This window comes from Cheilinus undulatus, linkage group 1 (genome assembly GCF_018320785.1).
Source record: "Cheilinus undulatus linkage group 1, ASM1832078v1, whole genome shotgun sequence".
In the NCBI taxonomy this organism is placed as follows: domain Eukaryota; kingdom Metazoa; phylum Chordata; class Actinopteri; order Labriformes; family Labridae; genus Cheilinus; species Cheilinus undulatus.
Genome location: NC_054865.1, coordinates 23,420,367 through 23,447,428, shown reverse-complemented (window position 1 = coordinate 23,447,428; position 27,062 = coordinate 23,420,367). Strand labels below are relative to the sequence as shown.

The following is a 27,062-nucleotide window of genomic DNA, read 5'->3' as shown; positions in this document are numbered from 1 at the left end:
TCAATCACTTTGTTTCTCATTTTTTTCCTGAATTTCTTTGGATCATGGCATGATGTGTTTCTTTTTGAGATCTTGTAGCCTACTTCACTTTCTCTGACAGCTTCTATTTAAGTGATTTCTTGATTCAACAAATCTGGCAGTAGTCAGGCCTGGGTGTGGCCAGTGAAATTGAACTCAGCTTTCCAAGAACTGTGGTTAATCACAGTTAACTCATGATTTAACAAGGGGGGGAATAACTTTTTCACACAGGGCCAGATAGGTTTGGATCCCCCCCCCCCCCTTAAAAAAATAAATAATCATTCAGACACTTCATTTTACATTAACTTGAGTTGTCTTTGTGAAATATAAAAATTGGTTTGTTGATCTGAAACATTTAAGTGTGATAAATATGCAAAAACTCAGGAATCTGAAAGAGGGCAAATACTTTTTCACAGCACTGTAAGAAAAAAAAAATCTGGTATGAAACATGAGTGCTGAGGTAAAGCATAAAGAGGCTGGAGGAAGCTCAGTTCTATTAATGTGAACACAGAGCTGAGAACAACAAACCCAGATAGATGCTGACTTCACTCTTAGCCATCAAATAGAGTTCGACCTCACTTTTTTGTAGAAAGTCATTACTCAGTAATTAAGTTAGAATATATTTAACACCTGCCATATTGATGCCTTAAACATGACATATTATATTTCTAACATTAGTGAAAGAGAGCAACACTGATTCACTGGAAGTCATAGGTTAGGTTTTTTGTGTTTTAGTTGTAACGTTTTTTTTGTACTGTGAACAGGACGCTCAACTCAAACACGTAAAGAGAAGAAAATGGGCGACAGCTCTAAAATGTTAACCAGCACTGTCACAGTGAGTGTGTCTCTGTGTGTAATCTGCATGTCCTCAGAGTAAAGGTCGTGTGCATCTGACTTTATTGTATGAATGCATGCAGACAGTGCCAGTGTGCGCTCTGTGGAGCTGCCCTGCAGGAAACATTTTACGAAGGTTTGTGGAGCTTCACCCTACTCAAGCACATCCACTATTTGGTTTCAGTGTTTAAAAGTGAAGAACAAAATACACTGATATAAGAAGAACACAGCAAAGTGGGTGTATGAATCAATGCTAGTTTGCCAGAAAAAATGAACCATCAGACATGTTTTGAACCTGTGGTGACGGACATTTAGAGGACTGGCATCTAATTTTTCAGCTCTTTACCTTTTTTTGGCCCATTTTACTCATTATTCTATTCTTAAGCAACATTTTCAGACATGTAAGCAGCTGTTTTCAGAAAAAAATCAGCTCAAATGAATCCCCTGTATGCTTTTTTTCCCCTTTTGTAATCCAAACAGCATTAGCAGCTATCTGGGACATTTTAGGGTTAATATTTCATTGCATGAACTGAACAGGAGGAGCAGAAATGGATCACAGAAAAGATAGAAATGTCCCTTTGTTACATCCACCACTGAAGCATAATGCTTTTTGTGCTTCAGAGCTCAACGATATGATTTCTAGTTCTCATTTCTCTTTACAGACTTTAATATTTTTCTTAGTTGTCATAATCTATTAAATTTTGATCAGGTTGGTTATTCGTATAAAAACACAGAGTGAGCAGCAGCAGACAGGAGATGAAAACAGGAAAAATAAGGCAAAGGTTCAGACAAGGTGAAGAGAGATCGAGAGTGGGCCAAAGTCTGAAAGAAAAGTGCGGTAAAGAATAGAGCAGTGTGGAGGCAGGAGGAGAAAAGGCAGCGAGTGAGAGGAATAAACACATGTGTGGACAGACAGAGAGAGAGAGAGGCGGTGACGTGCACAGAGGATGAGTCGGAGAGGCCCTCAGTTCAGCTCGATTCAGTCATGGGAATGATTCGATTATCACCACATGAACAGCTGTCTTATGTAACGCACATGTACGCACACACACACAGAAAGTGAAGTCAAAATAACGGGACGTCTGCGTTGTGGCCAAAAGCCTCCGTTGAGTGAAGGTGGACCATAGCCCCACAGACAGTGTATTAAAGGTCAGCAGGTCTCTTTCTATCGTCAAATAATAAAAATAAATCGCTTCCAGGTGTGTCAGTGGTAAGAACATTGTTTCAGGATATAAAAGATAAAACAGCTCTCAGAAGCATTACATTATAATTTGAACAGCACTGAGAGAAAAATTCACATCCTCAACTTAGAGGAGCGCTGTGAACATTTCCTGTAAACAAACAAGTTTACATCAAGTGCTTCTCTTGAGATATTCATAGTCAACTCTCTTCTTTAAAGCTCTTGTTAGGAGTTTTTAGAAAGTTAGGACACCAGGTGAAAACAACACTGATGCCTTTATATGACCTACTAAAGAAAATTAGATCATCAGTTTTAAGATGCTCTGAACCTTTACTGTAATTATTTAAGCCTGCAATATCTGCCACGGGGTAGGTGTCAGATAATGCATTACTATCAACAGTGAAGGTTTACATTTAATAAAACATGACAGTTAAAAAGAAGAATTTCTAACATAAACACTGTTCAAAAAGAGGCACCAAATTCCTCAAAAAACAGCATCTCCTTTAGAGGAGCTTTAACACCTTTTTTCCAGATACATTTTATTCATTCTTTGTTTATTTTATTTGAACAAGAACAGTATAATCACAAAAAATATAAAGTAAGAAGAGAAGATATATCCACTGGCAGAGTACACAAAGTAAACAAAGGCATTCAGACACACAGTAATATATGTATAAGGGTATTAATTATCGTATTAATCTGACTATTCTTACTTTTATGTTGAAATTTAAGGCTCTGACCCCTTCCTCCACACAAAAGACAGAGCTTATGATGTTCATGTAGTTACATTTGAGAACAGTTAGTTAGTGTTGATTTTGGCACCCCCTATGTCTTTGCTAGGTGTTTGTCTAGACTATATGGACAAAAGCATTTGGCCATTTTCAAACATTTGTGAGACAAAATGGGGCGTTCTGAGGAGCTCAGTGACTTGAAACATGGTACTGTGATGGACACCACCTTTATTATAAGACAGTTTGTAAAAGAGACTCCATATTTCAACCAACCTGTTAGTTGAATGGTCCGACAGCTGAATACTTCTGCCCATATCTATCTATCCATCAACATTCATGTCAACCAGATTGCATCCTTCTTCTTCGCTGCCTTTATTGGCACATTGTCTCTCTGAATTTCTAGATGACTGTCAATTTATGAACAGTGGAAAACGTAAAGAGTTACTCTGTAAAATGTATGTATCTTTAAAAAACAACAAACAAAAAGGGTTGACACATGCTCTACATCACGACTAGAGATCAAATTTGACAAGGTATCTTTGAGCTGGTCAAAGTGTTCACACTGCACTGTGAAAGTATGATCATTAATGATTAAAAGAAAGTACTCAGATTAGTGCTGAAATGCCTCTGAACCAGGGGTGTCCAATCTTTTTCCACTGAGGGCCACATAAAATATTTAAGGCCGATTCTGTATACTGAACAATTTACAGTGTCGTCTTAATTTGGTCGCACGTTTAAAAAACATATCAAAAAATTCTTCATGTCAAAATGTTTGTTTACAGAATTAGCATGGTAGCATCACCTTGTGCTGAAACAAAGAAGTACAAAATAGTCAAGCAAAAGCTTCATGTTCTAATGTGGGCCATATTTCACTCTTTCTTTTAAATATACTGCAGGCCAATCAAAAGTGGATTGCGGGTCTTGTTTGGCCCCCCGGCCATAGTTTGGATACCCCTGCTTTGAACTTACTGATATATTCCTATTGACCTTTAGCATGTGATGTCCTGTTTCAGCCTGGACAGCAAAAAGGAGACGTTACTTACTGGATACCAGCGGAAACTATACACACGTCTACACATTACTTTACAGTGCATGTTTTGCCCTTTAAAAGCTTAGAAGCAGTGTTAGATACCTGCAGATGATTTCATTATGTTTAAAACAGTGTATTCCACAGCAGCGTCTCATCTGTAACAGACGTACTAAACAGGCTGACACTAACACTGGTGTTACAGTGTGAAATGTGACCCTGTTAGCTTGTGACTTCCAAACAAGTTTGGAAGAAACTCCTGAATGCCTTTTTCTGTAGTTTCATTAAATGCTGTGTATAACTTGGACATATAATAACACAAAAATTAAGAAAACTAAACCAAAAAGACAGCTGTGCAGGCTCTTTTATAATTTAAGATCAATGCATGTGTAAAAGAGTTCATGTTGATCTCTATTTGAACATAAAGTATGGAGTGTAGACCAAAGCCAGCAATGGGAAAATGTGTTGCTTAATCCTAATGATATCCAAACTTGTTAAAGGATCTGTACTTTTATTATGTCTAATCAGATGTAGGCCATCCTAGTGCAAATAATACTACAGCATCAAATGTGTATCAATCCACAGCTGGAAATAGTCCCTCACAGATCACTGTTGTTAGAGTCAAGTTTGTGGACTCTCATCATGAACCTGCAAACTGAATATTAATTTCTGACCTGTCTTTAAGCAGAAAATACGTGGGCAGTGAAACAAGCTGTGAGCACATCACTGAATTGATTTTTTTTTAAGCAGTAATGGAGCGCAACACCATTAATTTGGGGATGTGTTTTTCTCCGCCCAGTGAATACAAGCTTCCTTTTCATTCACTTATTCTGGTCTCTACAAAATCCTAAGGGAGATATCAAGCTCTCAAGCTGCTAAATGCTGCTTTGTGTTCACTAGCTCGTCCCTAACTCTGTCTGCTTTAGATTTTTTCAGTGTTTTACTTAAGGACTATTTCGTTTAAAAACAGCTGCCCCCGTTCCTGAAAATCAAGAGCAGTGACAGGAAAGCAAGAGCAGGAGAGCTTAATGAGTCCAGACTCACAGTGAAAACCCTGTAAAGCAAATAGTGTCTGCAGGTTTAGGTGATCATTTTTGGGTTTAGATCAATGCATCGTTCAGTCGTGTTTTTTTAAGCACTAATTCACTATTATGACATTATGTGTGGTATCAGCAGAAACATTTAAGTCTGATAATGGGCTATCATTGCAATATTAATTCTACAGTTACAGTATAATAGAGAAGACTGATAATGTCTATGGTAGAATTTGGTGCAAAGAAGCTAATGTTAACATTTATAATACTGATAATACTGTGCAATCTCATAACTAAAGTTTCCCATTTTAGCAGCATTGTTAATTATCTACTGTGCTTAAATAGACACACATTCATACATTAGGCCATTTGAAATGGGGCACTAACAAAGATAGCACAAGAAGCATTATATTTTAGGATCAGTGTGAATGTTTCCAGCTTGAGTGCTTGTCTGAATCTGCAAGTAATTATTTAATAGTTTCATCCATAATGAAGTTGACCCTTTTTTATTTTAGACTGCAGGTTCATTGTTGTGATGAATTATAAAATAACATACCAGTGGAGACAAACTGTACTGTAATACAGGGCAAGCAATCCTAAAGGGCAGCTGAAACTCCCCACCCTTGATATTTCATTGAGTAATATGAACACAAAAGCCTAAATGCAGTTAACAATGTTAAGATTTCACCACTCTGAGTAGGAGGGGTGGTAGTGGAGATTTATCCACCAGGTAGTATTATGATGAGATTAAAATAGTGATTGATGGTCTTCAAAAGGCTATCACAATTTTCACCAGGCTGGGGTGGAGGAGGTGAAGCTGGCTTTCAGCTGAACACAACTTGTATATATATATATATATATATATATATATATATATATATACACATTTCCCCCCCCCCCCCAAAATACTGCAGAATGGGGTGGATTGACACATTTCGTGTCATGACAGCTAATATAGCATTTGATAGAAAACAGTAGAGAACAGACCATCATCAGTTTGTGACATTTGTAACATCAGTTAGCTAACAAGTTAGCTTAGAATGATCTACTATCCGATTATGCCGTGGTTCTCAACTTGTGGGCCAGAAAGTAATTTCCAGCATCACAGACAATAGTAAACTAAAGCTAACTTACTAAACTAAAGGAACAATAATTAAGCTAACCAAAACCAAATAAAAACTAATGTTTAAAAAAAGAGCTAAAACTTAATTCTGTGCGACACAAAGCGACACTAGCAAAATGACTGACATAAAACCCTAAACCTGGGTAGTGTAAAATGACCTAAACTGATTGAAGAATACTTCCCACAATGGCTAGATGTAAGGTCTTGGGTTGTATTCAAATACAAAAAAATATTTTCAAAAATAACATGTAAAGTGAATAGTAGCCTGTTTGAATGTATATTTTTCAAATATATTATTTTTTCTGACCATTTTGGGTCTCAATTGCAGTGTGTCCCTTTTTTGCTGAAAAGACTAAAACTAACAATAAAACTAATTGCAAACTCAACAAAAACTAGAAAAGCACTCGGAGAGTGCAGACCTCCACCATTAGCCCTATCTCCCAATAGTGAAGAATCCTTTAAAAATTTCCTGGATCCATCCCCATGTGCCCCCCACCACAGCATTCGCCAATTACTCCCTCCTTGGTAGGGCAGAACCACAGTGAGGCAAAGCATTGGTTTCGTAATGGGTGGATGGTCATTGTGGAAGCGTTGCCTGCCAGTGCCAACAGATGCACTGACAGTCTCACCAATGGTCTCACTGGACGACTGGAAGTCATGGCAGAGGGTGAATATTCCTCTCTTCCTCCCAGCATTGTGAGTATTCTCGCTACAATTCGCTGTCTTTCTCTCTGTTACGCCCTGACTCGTCTCCTCGACTGGGCGTGCGTCTTTCAAACTCTATAAACTCCAAAACTTTGAATAGAAACACACCCAAAATGCTGCTGGGATTGAAGTTACTAATGTTCGCCATCTCCTGGTGTAAAGTGGTAACAGCGCAGACCTCCATCATTAGCCCTACCAGACGGTGATCCGGATCACTCCCAAAATCTAATCACTTCTTCCTTATGCCATTTCTGACATTTCCTGAAAATTTCATCAAAATCTGTCCATAACTTTTTGAGTTATGTTGCTGACAAACGAACAAACGAACAAACCCTCCTGATCACATAACCTCCTGGGCAGAGGTAACAAGGCATTTTTGCAAAGTAAAAGCTAAACTAATAAACCAGAAGTAACAACTTATTCAAAGTAAACTGAAATTTAAAATAAGAAGTAAAAAGTAAAGAAAAATAAAAATTAATGAAAAAACTGAAACTATTTTAACCTTGGTCATCGATGTGCGCATGGGGAGAAAGTGTCAAAAGTCTTTGATTTAGCTACAATTATGAATAAATGAATAAATAAATATATAATTTGTTATGATTGAAAACTGAAAAAAGGGAGATAGTCATGGGTACTGACTCAAGAGCAGTTGAGAACCAGTGCTACCTAGCAATATCAAGTGGATAAATAGGTATAATTTAGCTGCTAAAAGGCTACGTATTAATAGGGTTAAAACAGTCATACATATTCTTGTAAAGTAAGACTTAAGTTTTAGGGACACCTTGCATTCTTTTTAACTTTTACCTGTTGAGGGCTTTTAACCTAGATAAGTCTCTCAGCATCAGACTCAACCCAGGAGGTTTTCAGCTTTTTCCTGTTGCATAATCAGCATAAAAATAACTTGCAAAGTTGACAGGTTTGCTAATAAATTTTTCATTAACACTATCGAGTGACTTTTTTTAAAGTTGTTGACTAAGCTCTTAGACATCTTCCCCATGTTCCCAATGAAGTCAGGCACACACAGAGCTACACATGAACACACAATTCAAGTTACAAGAACGAACAACATCAGGCATGTGATCAACCAGCCTATGTGTAAACCAGCCCAGAAAGGGTTAATTTCCAAACACAGCTTAACCAAATAACAATACTCCATTTGTGTAGCACTGATTCACTGGTATTCAGTGTCACCATTTAGCCTATACCTGCTGCTTTCTAAATTGTTTTGCTTACATCTGTTTCAGCGGTTCATTGTCGGATTGATTTTGTTGGTTTTGGAAAAAGATAAACTCTTCTGATACTAATGAGCATTTATCAGATATTAAATTCAGTTTCCATTTTTATATGTAATGAAAGTGTTTTTCATGCGTTTGCCTTTCTGTCTCTCTGTCCCTCCCTCTCATCTCTTTCACTCTTCTCTCTCTCCTCCCACTGCTGAAAGAAGAGAGAGAGAAACCAGGAAGGCAGGGGCATTTACAGCGATGTGCGTGTGTGAGACTGAGTGAGTGCTCCTGCCAGAGCGTGTGTGAGGAGGGGATGAGGGAGACACAGAGCCAGAGAGAGAGAAGAGGATGCAGACGTTTGGAAAAGAGAGAAGAGAGAGATTTCGCCAACCTGTCAGGGTCTTTCATGTCACATTTCTGCCCTGAGGAAGACCTGACCTCTGTCTCTGTGTGGAAATTAACCTGGGAAAACTAAAAATGGAATATAACATAAAACTCCAGCTGGAGCGACACACCTCCTGCTGCTCCTGCATGACAGAAAGAAGAGGATCTGAGGGGGAAAATGAATGAAGCATTCAAGAAAGTGAAGAGGAGAAAGGAGCTTGTTTACATGGGCCAATCTGACAGCCAGCAGATTTATACTTCCTATAATTATACCGTTTTAGTTCAGTGAGAGGTGAGAAGAAGATAGGAGGGGAGGAGATGAGAGGGATGAGGAGCAGCGAGTAGAGAGAGAAGACCAGAGCAGAGAGGAGAGGAGGAGGCAAGTCACGAGGAGAGGAGTAAACACACTCCAGATGGGACCCCAGCATTAATGAAATGTAAGTGTAAACAGTGTGTTTGTATTGCATGGTGAGAACATCCTGTGGCGATGCTCATGCTGTGTAAGTCAGTGATGATGATCTGAAATGTACTTCTTTGCTGGATTACTTCATTTTCCTTCCCATGTATATCTCTTACTACCCTTGTATCTTTACTTTCTCCTGCTTTAATTCTCTCCTTATTTTGTCTGATTCTGTGTCCACACTGCGCTCCTCTGTCTCTCCTCAGGTCATGTTAGATAGTAACGGTGCAACAGCAGTGAAAGGCCTATGTCACATTGCATTAGCATTACATGCACACTGAGGGGAAAAAATACGCTCAGAGTGTGATGAGTTCGTGTGGACGATATGTGCAAAGAGTGCTTGCGATCCCCTGAGTTTCTCCCCTGTGAGTGAATGTGTGTGTCCCAAAACGGGGGGGAGGGAACCATACCGTCCTCTTAACCTCATGGAGAAAAACAAGGAGCTATTGTGCCTCATAAGTGTTTGGCCAGACTGCAGACAAAGAGGGAAAAATAGTATGATGATGAGTTTCAAGGAAAAAAAAGGATGGGAAAGTAATTGCACACATTGTTATAGGTTGGATCTTGCATTTAAAAAATGGATCCAAAAAGCTGCATGGATTATTTTGTGGTGAAACACCTATTTAGGCTGTCTGAATGTCTTCTGAGGGTTAAACCTGATGCATCCAGTTCATCCCAGGAAAGTTAAACATTTGGAAGTTTGTGAACTTGATTTCTTGAATAGTTACATGGGAAAATTTAATGCATCTTCAGAACCTGATAGATACTTCCATAGACTGTATATTAAGATGGACGAAAAACAGTCACCTGATAGTGAAGCTAAAATATTTAGAGCTTCTCTTGATGACTGGCCACTCTCCTTTTCAGTCTAAAGGACACGGTGCCCATGGTTTCCAAAAAGAGTTTCAAATATTAGTCCGACCACAGAACAGTTTTCCATTTTGCCTCATTCCATTTAAATGAGCTTTTGCCCACAGAAGACAGCAGAGTTTCTGGATTGTATTCACATATGCCGTCTTCTTTGCATGATTCAGCTTTAACCTGCATTTATGGATGTCACGGCGAACCGTGTTGACAATGATATCTGGAAGTGTTCCTGCAGTCCATGCAGTGATTTCCAATACAGAATCATGCCTTTTTTAAAATCCTGAGGGCCTGAGGATCACCAGCATCCAGTATTGACCTTTGGCCTTGTCCCTGGTGCACAGAGACTTTTCCAGATTATCTGAATCTTTTGATGATATTATGTTCTGTAGATGGTGGGATGTTTTTTCCTGAAATTGTTCCACCAGTTGTACAATATTGAACTACTACCCATCTTTATTTCTGAGAGACTCTGCCTCTCTAAAATGCTCCTTTTATACCCAGTCATGTCACTGACTTGTTGCTAGTTAACCTAATTACTTGCAAAATGCACCTCCAGCTGTTTTTTATTAGTATCACTTACTTTTCCATCCTTTTGTTACCCTGTTCACATTTTTTTTGAGATGTGTTGCTGTCATCAAATTCTAAATGAGCTAATGTTTTCATGAAATGCTAAAAGGTCTCAGTTTAAACATCTGATATGTTGAAACTGAGACACATCAGATGTCAATTCCAACTTTTCTCGTATTGAGGTTGTAATATTATTGACAGCCTTGTTGACAAATGCAGCCATTGCAACAAGACTAGCAGAGTAGCGGAGGAAAAACGAGAGAAAATGTACCAAAAACTAACTATAGAAAATTGTTTGTCTCAGTCTAAAGAGAAAGTCCTCTACTACCACTTGAAAAGGTTGACACGCTGTAACTGTGTTGATCAGTAATTTTATCCAATGGCCCATTGAGTTAAATAGGCAATGTGTTAAAACAGCATTAACTGTATATAAATATGGACAATGCATTTCTATCTCTTTGCATTGTACAAATATAAAGCAAAAATGCCCCGATGTATGATGACATTAACTGACAAACTGAGCAGGTCAGTACAATCCACAGCAGAACAGATTCTTTTGTTAATTTGGAGCAGACACTCAGGTTTATGGAAAGTGCAGTGACTTTATTGTAGTGTTTTTTTTTTAAGTCTTTTTAAATCAAAAGGATCAATTAAACTTCTCAGAAATATAAACACTTGATCATAAATCAGCCTGATTGTAACTGTCACAACAGAAACCAAGGTTAAGAAAAAAATGCATTTGACATAATGTCAAACTTTAAAGTTTGCTCTATGTGCCATCTGTTAACATGGAGGAGGTTAACACTACAGCCAATCAGCAGGAGGAGCTTTAAATCTCAATGCCTCACCGTGTAGAGGCTGTTTGTCTATCTTTTAACAGTCTGTATTTTTAACAATGAACTCAGTATTCCCCATATTTCATGTTGCGAGAGACACTGAATCGGACTAAATTAGTTTTAGGCAGGTGTGCCTGCTTAGCTTGAGATTTGTTAGTTTTTCAGTTCAAAAGCTGAAATTTATAAACAACAGTCTACTATTTTACTAAGGTTATAGTTCAGATTATTTAACATTACTGCCAGTGGATACGTTACCAACAGAGGGAGAATGAAGTTAGGAAGAATCAGTCTATGCATTGTTGCTCATATATAAGACAAAAAAGAGGTGCATCACTGAGCTTTGACTGTTTTTGACAGATACCTTCACCTTCAACATTTTTTGATACCCAGGGAGCATTTTTAATTCAAAAACATTTAAAAGATACCTGATGGACATCTATTGCCACTACTGGATAAACATTCAAACTGGGTCAAAAGTAACTATTTTTTAGTGTCTATTTAGAGACATTGTTTCAGAGTCTATGTTTAGACCAGATTTCACTCAGATGTCTGCTTTCATCAAAAACTCATATCATATTGATGAAGGTCTTATCTACAAAATTCATGCCTGAATGATTATGTCACTGTCACCTGTGAAAGTTTTATGGGCTGCAAAAAATGTGATTCCACTGCCTTATCCACACAAGTACCACGAATACACATTAGCCAACTGTTTTTTTTTTTTCTTTTTTCTTTTTTGCAATTCGAGCCAGTTATTAATCATAGACTAATAGTAGTCATCATGGGATGGTCTACTTTTTCTACCTCTGTTGAGAATGTTCAAAACCACACAATTTACAGTCTATCTAAACCATTTATTAACATCACAAGGCTTATAAATTGCTGTATTTATCTTTTTTTTGGGTTGGTCTTTAGATGGATGGATGGATGGATGGATGGGCAGTTGGATGCATGGATGGATGGATGGATGGTTGGATGGTGGATGATGATGGATGCATGGATGGATGGATGGATGGTTGGATGGTGGATGATGATGGTTGGATGGATGGATGGATGTTGGATGCATGGATGGATGGATGGATGGATGGATGGTTGGATGGTGGATGATGATGGATGGATAGATGGTTGGATGCATGGATGGATGGATGGATGGTTGGATGGTGGATGATGATGATGATGAATAGATGGATGTTGGAATGAATGGATGGATGGATGGATGGTTGGATGGTGGATGATGATGGATGGATGGATGGTTGGATGCATGGATGGATGGTTGGATGGTGGATGATGATGGATGGATGGATGGTTGGATGCATGGATGGATGGTTGGATGGTGGATGATGATGATAGATGGATGGTTGGATGCCTGGATAGATGGATGGATGGATGGTTGGATGGTGGATGATGGATGCATGGATGGATGGATGGATGGATGGATGGTTGGATGGTGGATGATGATGGATGGATAGATGGTTGGATGCATGGATGGATGGATGGATGGTTGGATGGTGGATGATGATGATGATGAATAGATGGATGTTGGAATGAATGGATGGATGGATGGATGGTTGGATGGTGGATGATGATTGATAGATGGATGGTTGGATGCCTGGATATATGGATGGATGGATGGTTGGATGCCTGGACAGACTGATGGATAGATGGACCGTCAGTGTATCGCTGTATCATAGTGTGAACAGCTCCTGTTGTCTAGACTGTTGGATGGTGTGACCCGTTGTAATGAGTTGGCTGCAGGCCAAATGTCTCATGCTACTGTCCTAATGTAACTGTGATGTTCAGCCGCCTGATAGTAAATCATGGCAGGATTTTCCATCACATTTACCTGCTGTGACACTGATCTGTTTTATTCTTTGTTTCTGTAGATTTATAAGCTGTCGTGAGAAAAACAGCTGTTTTTTTTTTTTTAACATGGCGTGATTCATAAAATGCAAAACAAGTAAGCAGGCTATTAATAAACATCAACTATGAATGATCTGAAAAGACATGATGGCATGCTTTTTGCTGTAACTAACGGTAACCCAAATTGTCAAACCCAAAAGACAGAAAGCAAGTGTAAGTAAGAGAGCAGGAGGGAGAAGGGCAGTCCCGTCCTGCAGGATTTACACCCAACATCACAAACTGCTCCTGACAGTCGGTGGATTTAGAATTGCTTGGAGGTTGTGTTGTCGTGTTGTTCCCTTTTCTACTCTTTAAATAGAGGCATCGCTTTAATTGCTGTTATGTTCGTCTACAAACTGTAATGTGAGGTGTGTTTTTATGCTGATGATCTTGTGAGGCTGACACATTTTTTAATGTGACAGGGGAAATGCACATTTGAACAGAAGCACCCAAGTGGGCATACATCAGTGCATTTTATTTACACCATAATCCCCTGATAATTGGCACATTTTGCCTGTTTCCTTGTTATTTTAGGATAACAAAACTGTTTTGCCTATGATAATGAGCTGAGATGTCAAGAAATTAACTTATTGTCCAGAACCACAAGTGTTGTTATCCTGACATAATGAGATGAATAAGACAAGATCTTGAGAAAATTTTCAAAATGTACTTGTTATTACCAAAAAATTAAGTCAGCCATATTAATGTGTGTCCACATAAGGGCTTTTCAACTATGTTTTCACTGTGCTTTCTCTATCCTCCTAAAACTCTGCATGCACATACAAAGCATTACATTTTTTACCTTGCAGTAATAATTTTTACTATTAGAATTTTTAGAATTAGAATTTTCAAGTGTTTTCATGAAAATATTGTGATTGTTTGTTTTCATTGGAGATTTGCATTTGGAGTCTTTTGCAGTGACTTTTTTTTTTTTTTTTTTTGCATGTTTCAGGATATTTTTCAGGCATTTTCATGTTAATTTGGGAAAAGTATTTGTAATTTTGGGGGATATTATTTGAATTTTTTTTTTCAGTGGAAAATTGCTTTGAATTTTTTAGGTGTTTTTGTGGAAATGTGGGGAATTTAATTTATTTGGTTATTCTGGGAATTTGATTGAGAATTTGGGGGTTGTCCTTTGTAATTTCCAGAGTTTTGGAGGAATTTTCAGGGATTTTTTTTTTTCTTTTTGAGATTTGGGGAAATTTCTGTAATTTTCATGGAATCTTGCAATTTACATTGAATTATGGGGGATTTTTTTTTAAATGAGATGGTTAGCTTTTGTAATAAAGATAACCCTAAACCTTTTACTGAACTGTTTGAGGAATAATTAAAGAAATTTTGGGGTACTTAATGTTTTTAAAGAAAAATATGTTAAATAATTTTTCACAGAAATATTACGTAGTTTCTTTGAAATTTTTGTGTTTTTATTGGACATCATTTTTGGGCAAAATCAATTTATGTTCAAAGAAAAGGATGAGCTTTTAAACTTATCAGGTTTTACTGAACCCAAATAAGTGGGAAAACTAAAAATGCATTCAAAACGGCTCAGGTTGTAAGAGGTTTACAAAAAATTGACAGCAGAAATATCCTTACCACTGAGGTCAGTTTGATCTTCTCTGAGAGCATCATCCATGTTTTATGTCCATGTTCAAATTTTAAACTTTTAAGCCAAATCTTACCATCTTTACTACTCAAGTTATCCCATATCATGCCGTTTCTTTCCCCTTTACTGCACAGTTTTAGCCCACAGGCTAAAATATGTTTAGTTTTTAGAGCCCATCTTTTCATAAGGTTACTTTTCCAGTTGTTTGTTGTGTAGTAAGGTCCGCCCTCATGAAGTAATAAAGCCTGTTTTCAATCTTTAATAAAGGGTGTAATGTGGGGGAAAGCTCATAAACAGCCGGTGAGAACACATGCACACGTAATGAGACGTGTTTAAAGCTGATATCTTGGGAAATCAAAACATTCAGGAAATTGATAAGTTATGAAAAGAGAAAACCAGGGTCCTGATGAGCCTGCTCCACTCTGTCTGCACTTTGATTCACACTAACATTTAAAGAGCCCCACTCTGTTTTGAAGGGGAGATTTGAAAGTCGACGAGGACATTACAGGAAAGTGTCACCAATATATTTCTCACTAAGGGGCTTTATAAATTCTCAGTATAATTATGGAGCTACGCTTCCAGCAGAGTTGACTGATTTCTAATGGCACTCATGTACAGACATTCATCAGCTCAGTGTTACAGTGGTACAGATACTGAATGTCTGCAGGTTTGGATTAGCTTAGAAAGCGTTTCTCTGTATTGTAGTAGCATGGATATTACACAAGCAGAGTGATGGTGGGGGATGAACAGCTGGACCAGCTGATGCAGACAGGTTTATTTCTGGAGCGGTATAACTCAGTCAGTCCAAACACATCATGCATTCACATGAACACAGCATTAGATATACAGCATGTCGTGATAAACATGCAAAGCCTCAGTGCTCTGAGTCACCTGTTATCTCTTCACTTTGTGCAGGTAAAGCTAAGGGGGGTGCATTAAAAATTTACATCAGTGCTTTCCAACCTTTTGGGGCACGTTAGAGCACAAATACAGATGTTACACCACCAAAGATTTAGAAAGAGCAAGAAGAGGCAAAATAGCTCTTTGTTTTAGGAACACAGTGAACTAGTGTCAGCTTTTTGTTGAAGTTTGTGTACAAATACAAGGAATCTGACCCCAGTTTCTAAGGAGCAATGCAGCTACTCAAAAAGGAAACAGTGCAGTGATAAGAAAGGATTATAGATAAATACAATGCTGAGATGTGAATAGGTTACTTGAGGTAGATCGTACCAAAACATGTACAAGATGAAATGGAAAAAAAAGTTTGGAATAATATCTGTCATTAAAGGTGCATAGATGGGTGTTGATGCAGATAGAAGTGTTAATCTTGGCAGCTATTTTGCATTTAGTCTCAATCTTAAAGGGATACTTCAACATTTTGGCAAATTTGTCCATTGCCATAATCCCTATTGTCTAAGTAATAGGTTCGTTGCTGTCAGTTGTTGGTGCAAGCTATTTTTAGATCGCCGCTGCTGAGTTCGGACCTGCTGTGCCAACTCAATGTAAGCAGACGGTATTCCGGCTTTCCCTCATCAAACTCATCAAGTACACAATACAACAACTCCAAAATGCTCTTGTGGACAAGCTGTGACCTGTACATTCACCATGCTATGAAATAAAACTTGGAACTATTTCTTGAGTAAACCAACGGGCGGAGTGACACAGTGCAGCAGCCATGTCTGGAGTGTAGTTCCGGCTTTGCTTTAGCTTTAAAACATCTCCGTCTCGTAATGTTCCATGACTATTATTTTATAGCGTGGTGAATGTACAGGTCACAACTTTTCCACAAGAGCGTGGAAATACGTGGAATACAGACACCTTATGGGTAGATGTTACCATCATTTAAAAGACAAGTGCAGTATGGAGCCAAAGTCCTTAAGAATTAGAAGCCACCTGTGCTAAATCTGCTCCAAGGTTGTGAAATTCAAATTTGCATACATTAATTCTGGATAGACCCGTTGGTCAGAACTGCTGTTTCCTGTTGGGATTTTATCAATGAAAATAAAAGCTATAAAAAGTGCTGTTAATTTTTAAAGCATTGCATTTCTTTGTGTTGTTTATGTGTTGTTGTTGTGGAAGGGGGTCGCTTACCTCAGAAGCAGAGGGGGTTGGTTATTCCAGTGAAAATGTAAAAAAAAATAAATAAATAAATAAATAAATTAATTAATTGATTAAACTCTTTAAGATGAACCATACACAAAATTCCAAGAGCTAGAAACATCATAAAAGGTATTCACTTACAGTGTTTTAAAGCTGCTCTAAAGCTTGATACATCAGGTTAGAACAGAGCTTGATGAAAGCCCTGATCGTTTTATACTCTGAACTTCTGCTTCCCTCCAGACAAAGAGAGATCATCCTGGCTCCTCTCCAGGACTTATACGACCTGTCTACCATCAGACAGTCTGAACATGTAGCATTAAAGATCATTCACTATATAAGATAATGTACATCTAAGTATCAGATCCATCAATAGATACTCAGAAGATCTAATCCTCAGTGTGTGTGGGGGACTTCCAGCAGTCTGGGTGTGATTCTACATGTCTAGACACAATACTGTATAGAAGTGTTTTTCTCTATCCAGACCCTACACTTAACCTGATTTTTGCAAGTTAGTGTTGCCAGTGGTTGGTGTGGTATGTGTTTATCAGCTAAAACAAAACATGTTCAGGTCCTAGGGCAAGAACATGACAAAATGCCTAAAAATATCCTCATATTTTAAAGATGACTGTACAAATGAATTCTTCTAAACTGAGTAAAGGAGACAACACTCTTCAGACCAGTGTTTATCATAAACTGAGCTGACTGAAAGTGGGCTTTTTTGTGCCAAAGGGAGACATTTACAGTCACTGAGCATTAAGACGTTCTTTTTATGTCCATAAGCAAGGTCAGCTCCATCTTGATTTAAATCTATTTATGACCCACAGAGGAACCAGAGTTCCTCAGTTGTTTTCAGTGGGCTCATGGCTCTTTGTTGCCCCCTAGTGGTTGATCTAAATCTATAAAACCAAAACAGTGACTGACTTGACAACTGATTTAAAAAATTGGACTCAATGCTCTTCTCTTTGTTTGCCTGTGTTTTTGAAGGTCTGCTGTGCTATCTGTCATGAGGAGTAAGACTAAAACCATGACATAGTCTGAATGCTCATCTAAAATCAATACAGAAGCCCTAGGCAGACATGCATCCATCCTTTTTTTGAACCTCATTTTCTCATGATAATAAGGGATTTCTGGTTGGTTTCTCAAGCTTATGTATTTAATTTCCCCAGAGTTTCGAAATCGGGGAAAAAAAACCCAAACAGAAATATTCCTAACTTACCTCAACAGAGAGGGTAAAGTTAGCAAAGGCTTTTATGGTCTGGTGACCAGCTTATTCATCTGGATCACCAGAAAAGTATCCCACACTGTAAGACCAAACAGTAAAAGGTTGTAGGAAGAAGAGTTGTGTTAAATTAAAGATCCAAAAAACTATTTTAGCTGGGTGAATAGAACACATTTTTAGTTTTAAGTAAGTATTTTTTTTGTCCTTTTACTCAAATTATTTATCAAACATCCTTCAATCTTGACTTGCCTTTGAACATTAGACACTTTTGCACCATGAGTGAAGTTACTGACTTAGGTGGAGAAGTCTGGTCTGTGGGAACCAACTTTAACATGCTAAAGGCGATGTACTAAACTTGGTGAAAGAGCATATACTGGATCAAAGCGTACCTTTCAGTCTTTCTTACATAGTCTAACAACATAGCAAACTTTGTGCGTCATGATTGTTAAAAATATATATATATATATGTGTGTGTGTGTGTGTGTGTGAAAGAAATCAGGGGAAAAAAATGTAGTGGCTGAGAAACATGTTAATTATGTATTTTAACTTGAGCCTAAAAAGTTTATTTCCACTACTTAAAAACTTTACTTAGTGAGGAGAAATATTTTGATTATTTTAATTTCAACTTGTTTGGTTTTAGAATGACCTTGTAAAGCAGAAAGATTTGCCGGACTGTGATCGCTGTGAAATCCATGCAAAGGAAATATAAAACTCTATCCGTTCTGCTGAAGTTTTGCTATTTTCAGATGAATTCCAGTATATAAATCAGGTTAATTACAGGGTTTTATTAAATACTTGAGTCTAATTGTCCAGCTAGAACAGCTTGCAACCCCTTTAGTAATAAGATTAAGTGTTAAGAGCTAACCATTACCATGAAGAGCAGGCAGTTGCTATGATGTGTCTGAAGAGTTTGGAGGACTAACTGTAATCATAACAATCGATAGAGAAAAGTCCTGTCACTTTGATGCTGTGGGCAGAACAGATGGTGATGAATGTATGGCATACAGCAGTGTTTTCAAAACTAAATGGAAAGGTAAATGTCATGTCATCTCTGAATGTGGCAAGACAGAACAAATCATTCAGGCTCTGCACAGATTCATGCAGATCATCTTGTCTCACTTCACCATCAGTGAAACCTGCCAGTTTACTGTGAGTATCATGAGCAAAGCAAGCCATTTAGAAGCCTCCATAGCATAAACAGCTGATCAATAGAGGAAAAAGGAGGAAGAGATAGAGAGGGAGCAATATGAATTAAATATGGAACAGTAGCTTCATTAGGCTATAATTTGCTCACTGTAAATGACCCCACACATAACAATCTCGAGAAAATAAGTCCAGATCTCAAGAAAACAGCCAGACATTATTTTTACCATAGGACAATGGCACATTAAATGATAGGATGCATGCTTTTGGCTTCTATGTATTTTTTTTAAATTTCTCAAAATAAAAAGAATGGTAACTATATGTATATTACTATATGTATATGTCTGCTATACTATATAAACTATATTCTAACTATATGCCATATACGCTGTATTGCCAAAAGTATTTGCTCACCTGCCTTGACTCGCATATGGAATTAAGTGACATCAAATTCTTAATCCATAGGGTTTAATATGACCATCCTTTGCATCTATAACAGCTTGAACTCTTCTGGGAAGGCTTTCCACAAGATTTAGGAGTGTGTTAATGGGAATTTTTGACCAGTCATCTAGAAGCACATTTGTGAGGTCGCACACTGATGTTGGACAGAAGGCCTGGCTCTCAGTCTCTGCTCTAATTCATCCCAAAGGTGTTCTATCGGGTTAAGGTCAGGACTCTGTGTAGGCCAGTCAAGTTCATCCACACCAAACTCTCTCATTCATGTCTTTATGGACCTTTTTTTGTGCGCTGGTGCACAGTCATGTTGAAACAGGAAGGGGCCATCCCAGAACTGTTCCCACAAAGTTGGGAGCATGGAATTGTCCAAAATCTCTTGGTATGCTGAAGTATTCAGAGTTCCTTTCACTGGAACTAAGGGGCCAAGCCCAGCTCCTGAAAAGCAACCCCACACCATAATCCCCCCTCCACCAAATTTTACACTTGGCACAATGCAGTCAGACAAGTACCGTTCTCCTGGCAACCGCCAAAACCAGACTCATCCATCAGATTGCCAGATGGAGAAGAGCGATTCGTCACTCCAGAGAACACATCTCCACAGCTCTAGAGTCCAGTGGTGGCGTGCTTTACACCACTGCATCTGACGGTTTGTATTGCACTTGGTGATGTGTGGCTTGAATGCAGCTGCTCAGCCACGGAAACCCATTCCATGGAGCTCTCTATACACTGTTCTTGAACTAATCTGAAGGCCACATGAAGTTTGGCGACCTCTGCACACTATGCACCTCAGCATCCGCTGAACCCGCTCCTTCATTTTACGTGGCCTACTACTTTGTGGCTGAGTTGCTGTCGTTCCCAATTGCTTCCACTTTGTTATAATACCACTGACAGTTGACTGTGGAATATTTAGGAGCGAGGAAATTTCACCACTGGACTTATTGCACAGGTGGCATCCTATCACAGTACCACGCTGGAATTCACTGAGCTCCTGAAAGCGACCCATTCTTTCACAAATGTTTGTAGAAACAGTCTGCATGCCTAGGTGCTTGATTTTATACACCTGTGGCCATGAAAGTGATTAGAACACCTGATTTCAATTATTTGGATGTATCAGACCATGAATGATATGCCAGTTGCATCAGCATCAGCCCAAACACACATGCAAAACGTTAAACACTACATATATTATCCGTACATATGAAACCATGTAATTGCTTTAACCATTGCTTTTATTGTTGTTGCTTTAATGCTGAGGAACCAAACCCCAAAAGTTTAATCTAAATGAGTATATATTTATTTTGTGATACAGCTTTAAATGGATTGTAAATATTAATAAATTAATATTGAACAACCAAAGAAAAGACTTTTTTTCTATATAAAGCTCATCTATAGGAGCCTTTACAGCTCCTTTTGCAATCTCTATTCTCATTTTTTTCGACTTCAAGCCAATTCTCCTTAATCTTTCACTTTGTGTGTTTTTTTCTCTGTAAATAAAGCAGCATGTGTGTTTTGTTGTTTGTTCTCCTGAAAAGTATTCATGCATAAAGCATGCTTTTTGATTGTGAACGCTTGCAGTAATTACTATTTGTGTTGTTTTGTGTTTAAATATTGGCATGCAGCTAGTTTGTCTGAAGAATGAAAACCTTTGCTTTTATAGCCTGCAAGCCTTAAGCTCAGGCGTGTCTGTAACAAGAGGGAGGTGAGGAGTGATGTTTAGATTAAGGGGTAAACTTTAAACTTTCTCAGGTATGCTATAATTAATGTTTGACTCCTGACAAGATGCATCAACCATCAAAGAATACAAATGATTGATTGTTTATCTTTAAAAGGAGTGTATTTTAAGTGCACCTCACTATTAGGACGTGGATCTAAGAATCAGAAAGCCTGTTGATTTAATAAAAACCTGCATCGAGTAAACATTGCATTTAAAGGTACATTTTGTTTTAGTGTTCTTGTTAGAGTAAGCTCTTATTTTTCCCTTTCTTTCATCCCCTTCTCCTTTCCTCCTCTCCTCCTCCTCCACCTTAAACCTGTGATCTAGGTGGAGCCATGAAGTTTGAGCTCTGCTGACCTCCGTTGGACAACACAACAAGATCAACTCACTGTGAAATCATGACCACTCCAACGACAGGAAGCCCAAGTCTGGAGGTGGGCTCCCAGGAGATGGCAATGATCAGCAACATACTGGCAGCCTACACCTTTATAGCAGGTAAGCTCAATCAGACAAATCTGTCATGTTAACTGTGTGGGATCAAATATGCTTAGAGAGTCAGTGAATGAAACTGAGACCAGAATTTACCAGCCAAATTCAGCTGAGTATAAGCAGTAATAAAGCATCGTCACATGAAAGTGAGTGATGCACACATCACATGGTTCAGTCGTAGGCTGGAGGCTGCACACTAGTGCCAGACGTATTCATAGTAGTGATGATATTCAGTATGACATCTCAACCTCAAATGTGGAAATGATTTAAAAAAGAAGTTCAATGGCAAACTTAAAGAGGGAAAAAGGAAAAAAAAAACATTTTTTTAAATCTCACATCTTAACGGTAACTGACTTGTCAAGCAGCCCAGACATTCTCCTGCTACTTTGTTTGTTCATGGTGGCCACATACCAGCTACTTAGATTAATGGATGTTATATGTTGTAATTCCTCTTGCAGAGGGTTTAATTAGGTTTTGTTTATGTCATTCAGATATTACAGCTCGATTAATCAGGACTTAGTGTCATGTATTCAGAACTGGATTAGGCACAGAGTCAGAGAAGTTAGAACTGTGTTGTTAAAAATCTGAGATGAATGGCTGTAGTCAAGTGAGAGTTGGCAGGCAGGACAAGAATCCCGAATCACAAAAAGGCAGAGCTAGTGTCAGGCAGGAAAACACTAAGCTGAAGATAAGTGAGTGCCTAAATTCCTAAAGGTAAAAAAGATCCTTTTTTAAATTAGTTTTGGCTTTAAGAATCATATTTCCCTTGCACAGGTCCAATTGTTTATTGCTTATTTCTTTTTGCATTTTTTCTATCATAACACTGTGCAACATGATTTTAACAGTCCTGGAAGATTTAGGGATTATGCCCCATAGCCACTCCCTCGCTCCACCTATGGGTATGGGGAAGAAGAATGGTATCAGAATATCTCTGAATATACTTTTGTTTATGCCATTGAGTGTCACATTTTTTTGGTCAGGGTACCAAGATCTACTAAGATCAATCTAAGATTGAGACAAAATCTCAAAGCACAACATATCCACAGCCATGCAAAATAGCTTCTGTGAAACATGTTGAAATAACTTTAATTATTGTATAGTTGTAGTGATTACATTAAGTTGCAAAAATTCCCACTGCATCAAGACTTGCCTCGAGGCACACTGGTGTGCTTTCTGAGACACACTGATTATGCAGTAAAACATCCATAAAGTAATACTGTCTGAGAGTTGGATTCATTGTATTTTTTTAACCAGGCATTCTCAGGACTGTTTTCTCAGTCAAATAGAAAAAAAATTAGACATCAAATTTGATCTTCAGGTAGATGATTTGCAATAGACAATCTTGTTTTTAATTTGAATAATAGAAAATTGAAGCAACACCAACAATCTGAAGTCAGAAAGTAAAATCTCTTCACAGGAGGAGAAGGCGGCAGGTTGCTGATGTGACTTTATTAAATCTTTGATCAGTTGAAAAGTATTTTCTCCTTGTCTGTGTTTCTCAGACCAGCCTGAGAGGTTAGCACTGGTGTTTCTGGGCGGAGTCTGCATTGGCCTTCTCGTCACACTCTGTGCCATCGTCTTCCAGATTCACTGTCGAGCAGACTGTCACTATGGCAACACTAAAAATGCTCACCGTCGCCACAGGCACAGACATCATCACCGTCGCCATCACAACTGTCCGCACCACCAGGCCATAGACAATAATCCAGACAGCATGGCTGTGGTACCCTCAGGGGGACCGGGGCCCTCCGGGGAGAGCGAATTAGAGGACTGGGATGAGACTTCTGACCTGTCTGCACGGAGACGGAGACGCTTTGAGAGAGCCCTGCTGCACGCCACCATGTTCACATCAGCCGAGGGTATCTCTCACTGAAACACACAGACCACTGCACAGTGTTGTGACCACCATGATCAATCAGTTTGATTCATACAGCATGAGAACAGTCAGAGACAATTCTGGCCCCTATGAAAAGATCTCAAACTAAGCCCCTTCACTACAGCCTCAGCAAACTATTTGATAATGCTGCAACCACACTTCCATTACACAAATGATTTATTACAAGCTTTCAGTTAAGGTTATTAGATCTCCCAAAACATTTCAAATAAGAAAAAAAAATATGTCCACTTCAGGCTTCCATACATGAGAAATAACAGTGTAGCAATGTCTTTCTCTGAGAGGGGTCATTCTGCTTCTTTATAATTTTAACCTTTTTACTGAAAGGCTTAAATTGCACAAATTAGAAAAAAGAAGACAAGTTGAACTCAACATTTCAGAACAACCAGGCTGTAGATTGAGCAGAATAAAACTCTCTGTGGGGAACAAATCATGATGACATAAACTCCTTAAAGGGCAGTTTTAAAAAAATCACATCTGGATAAATTAATGTAAAAGTCAGGGGCTTCACCATGTGTAATTTTCAGTTAGATGTTTTGGTGTCGCCTGAAAACTTGTCAGTACACATTTATCTTTATTCCCCCACAGACTGATCACATCTCTGAGCTCAACTGTCCTGTCACACACACCCCAACACACGCACGGTCATACTTAAAAATAGAAATCTTCTCTGTAGTGATGTCAAGTTGTCAACTTTGATGCTTATATAAAAGGACGCTGTATGGGTGTGCTTTAACCCTCTTTCTGTGCGTATGTGTGTGTGTGTGTTATATAGAGCTAGATCGGGCCCAGCGGCTAGAAGAGCGTGAAAGGATTCTCCGGGAGATCTGGATGAACGGCCAGCCAGACATCAGTACAGTCACTCAAAGCCTCAACAGATATTACTGACTGACTGACAAACAGGCAGAACATCAGAAGGACATGAAGCTGGGTGAAAGGTTAATCCAAAGGTGAACAAACTGGATAAAATGAGCAAGAAAAACATCAACGCAGGAGTGCTACAAACAGAGTAAACCATTCCTGACAGCACTGCTCGGAGTGGTCACCATGACTCGTTATGGCTCAGTCCTGTAACAGAAGATGAAACCGAAGAAGACTTTCTTTCTGCCACGAAAAAACAGCCACATATAATGTGGTATGTGACTACAGATTTAAAGGAAATCTGAAGACTGCTGGTGAAAGACTCTACAAGGGATTTTATATCTTATCACAGGTGCTTTTAACAAACATGGAGCCAGAATGGAGGAAGTACGTGTGTAACTGTGGAGGATGAAATGCTACAGCTGTTCAAACGTTTATGAATTCACTTATAGTAAATGTGTTGTTGCTTTTGTTTGAAATGTTACGACAATCAGAAGAGGAATCACACAGAACAATGAAAACATAAGAGGGGTGACACATTAGCTTGATGCTAAATGGATTTACATATACTGGTGCTATTTCTGCTGTTATTCAGCATCCCAAGATACGGTGAATGCACACTTTTAAAAACACAAATGGCTGTGCTTGTAGATAACAAATGAAAGGTCAAACCTGACAAAGCGTATCGTTCTTGCGCAAAAGGATAGCAATGATCATGTTCTGAAGGATCATGTTAGCTTTCTTAAGCTTATGTGTTACTAAGCTGAAAAAAGAATAAACTTCATTGTTTCTGTACATGTTACTGAGTAAAGTTGTTTATTAAAATGAAACACAGTGACTCATATTTCTTCTGTGTCTTTAGGCATGCTTTATATGTTGTAACGGTCTTCTCTCATGAGAATTTGCAGAGTTCTGTTAATATATTTTGGCCAAAAATAAGTAATGATAAACAGAGGTGGCCCTAAGACAGAACCCTGGGGAACACCAGAAGTGGCTGGAAAAGGGATTTGAAAGATTTGAGTTTGAGGAACTATTTAGTGATAGATAATGCTCATAAGGAACAAGGCACTATGGTAGAGGGGCATAACATCTTCGGCTTGTTGCATCTTTTCTATTGTATATTTGATGTTTGCAATCAGGTGATTCCGAATATCCATTGGGGGTCAGGTAGTGAGGAACAACCTATAGGAACTAATGGGAACAGAGGAAAGTTAGCCCCTTAAAGCTCTAAAGGGGCCCATTTGCAACAATTATCAACAGAAAATTTCTGCATACATTGAGTATGACACCCACATTTTCCCCCATAGTTTAACAGATTTAGCCGGTGTGGAGGCACATAATATCACAATTTACTCACTCCTGCAGACTCTTTACTGTCTTCTAGACAAATGAAGGGAGACAAGAGTCTTGAGGAGTCTTGTCCTGAGCTAAGAGGTTAGCTGAGCCCCTTTAACAAAAAAAAAAAACATTGTTTTTACAAATATGCTTTTAATTGAAATGGCGATGTACTATCAGTTGAATAAACCTTGTAATGATGCACCATTTCTGAAATGCAAAAATTCAGGATGGTGGCGTCCGTGGAAGGGGACCTCCCTATATATGAATGAAAGGCTTATTCTGAGTTAATTACAACAAAAAAATTTGATTCAGGTGATTAAACACTAAATAGGCCTACTTATAAATATTATGTTTCACGTTTACCAGTTTGTTTAGCTAAATGCAACTTTGCTTAATATTACACACTGTAGCTTTGATGTTAGCCACAGAAGCTAGCTCCCATTTGATTGCCATTTTCTTTTCCTCCATCCTTCAATAGATTTAATCCACATTTTAAAAACCAAACTGGTACCAAATTAAGAGCTGTTTGGGAGTGAAACAACCTGCTCCTACCAAGCTGAGTCAAATGATCTGGATCCATAAGAAGAGACATATTTCCCGTCACAACGAGCAAGGATGGACGGACATCAGCTGAAGAAACACAGTCATAATCAGAGTTTAATGTGCTTAACCACAGCAAAACTGTAAGGAACCAAACCAGACCGCTTTGTAGAAACGGACCATACATGAGTGTTGTGTGACATTGCATATCCAGGCTTTAGACCGAGGCTTTTTTCATTCCTGCCTGCTGCTGATTCTCAGTGACGTTTTTCAGTTTATTTATTCATTTATTTTAAATACATATTTCCCTACTTTCATGACAGAAAAGTAGCTTAAGAATTAAGAATGTTATATTTTCTAACTTTGAATAGTTGTAGTTGTAAACAGCTCAAAACAGGGCCATTTTTGGTAGCATTTTTCAATGCAGAATCACTTTTTGCCTCCCAAGGGGTGTTCTCTGCTGCTGCGTGGCGTCATCTGCATAGAACCTATTCAAAAACCCTCAAATTCAATGCACTGTCTATAATGATAAACCAAATGCAGCAGTAATCTGCCCATCTCCAACCCTAGTGGAAGGAAAAACCACAATTGGGAATTTAATGAGGATTAACAGCTGCAACAGTGCACTTGTGCAGACATTAATAAACACGCTGGCTTACAGCTCAGCTAAAAAAAAAATCATACCATGGGACATGATTGTTTGGCCATTATTAACAGCAGCATTCATCAAGCAGCTCAGAAGTACAAAGAGGAAAAACACCCAAAGGTCTTTGCCAAAACAACACAAATCTGCTGTCAACTGATAGTTTTGAGTAAG

General features: G+C 38.4%; 1 protein-coding gene across 1 annotated transcript; it reads left to right on the top strand.

Moving 5' to 3' along the window:
• Nucleotides 1-8,149: 8,149 nt before the first annotated feature.
• On the top strand, nucleotides 8,150-25,187 carry eva1a (eva-1 homolog A (C. elegans)). Its single transcript, XM_041791949.1, has 4 exons — nucleotides 8,150-8,696; nucleotides 21,451-21,618; nucleotides 23,115-23,471; nucleotides 24,282-25,187. Exons 2-4 carry the CDS (start codon nucleotides 21,522-21,524, stop codon nucleotides 24,392-24,394), a joined length of 567 nt encoding a protein of 188 aa, XP_041647883.1. The 5' UTR covers nucleotides 8,150-8,696; nucleotides 21,451-21,521; the 3' UTR covers nucleotides 24,395-25,187.
• The last annotated feature ends 1,875 nt before the right edge of the window (nucleotides 25,188-27,062 follow it).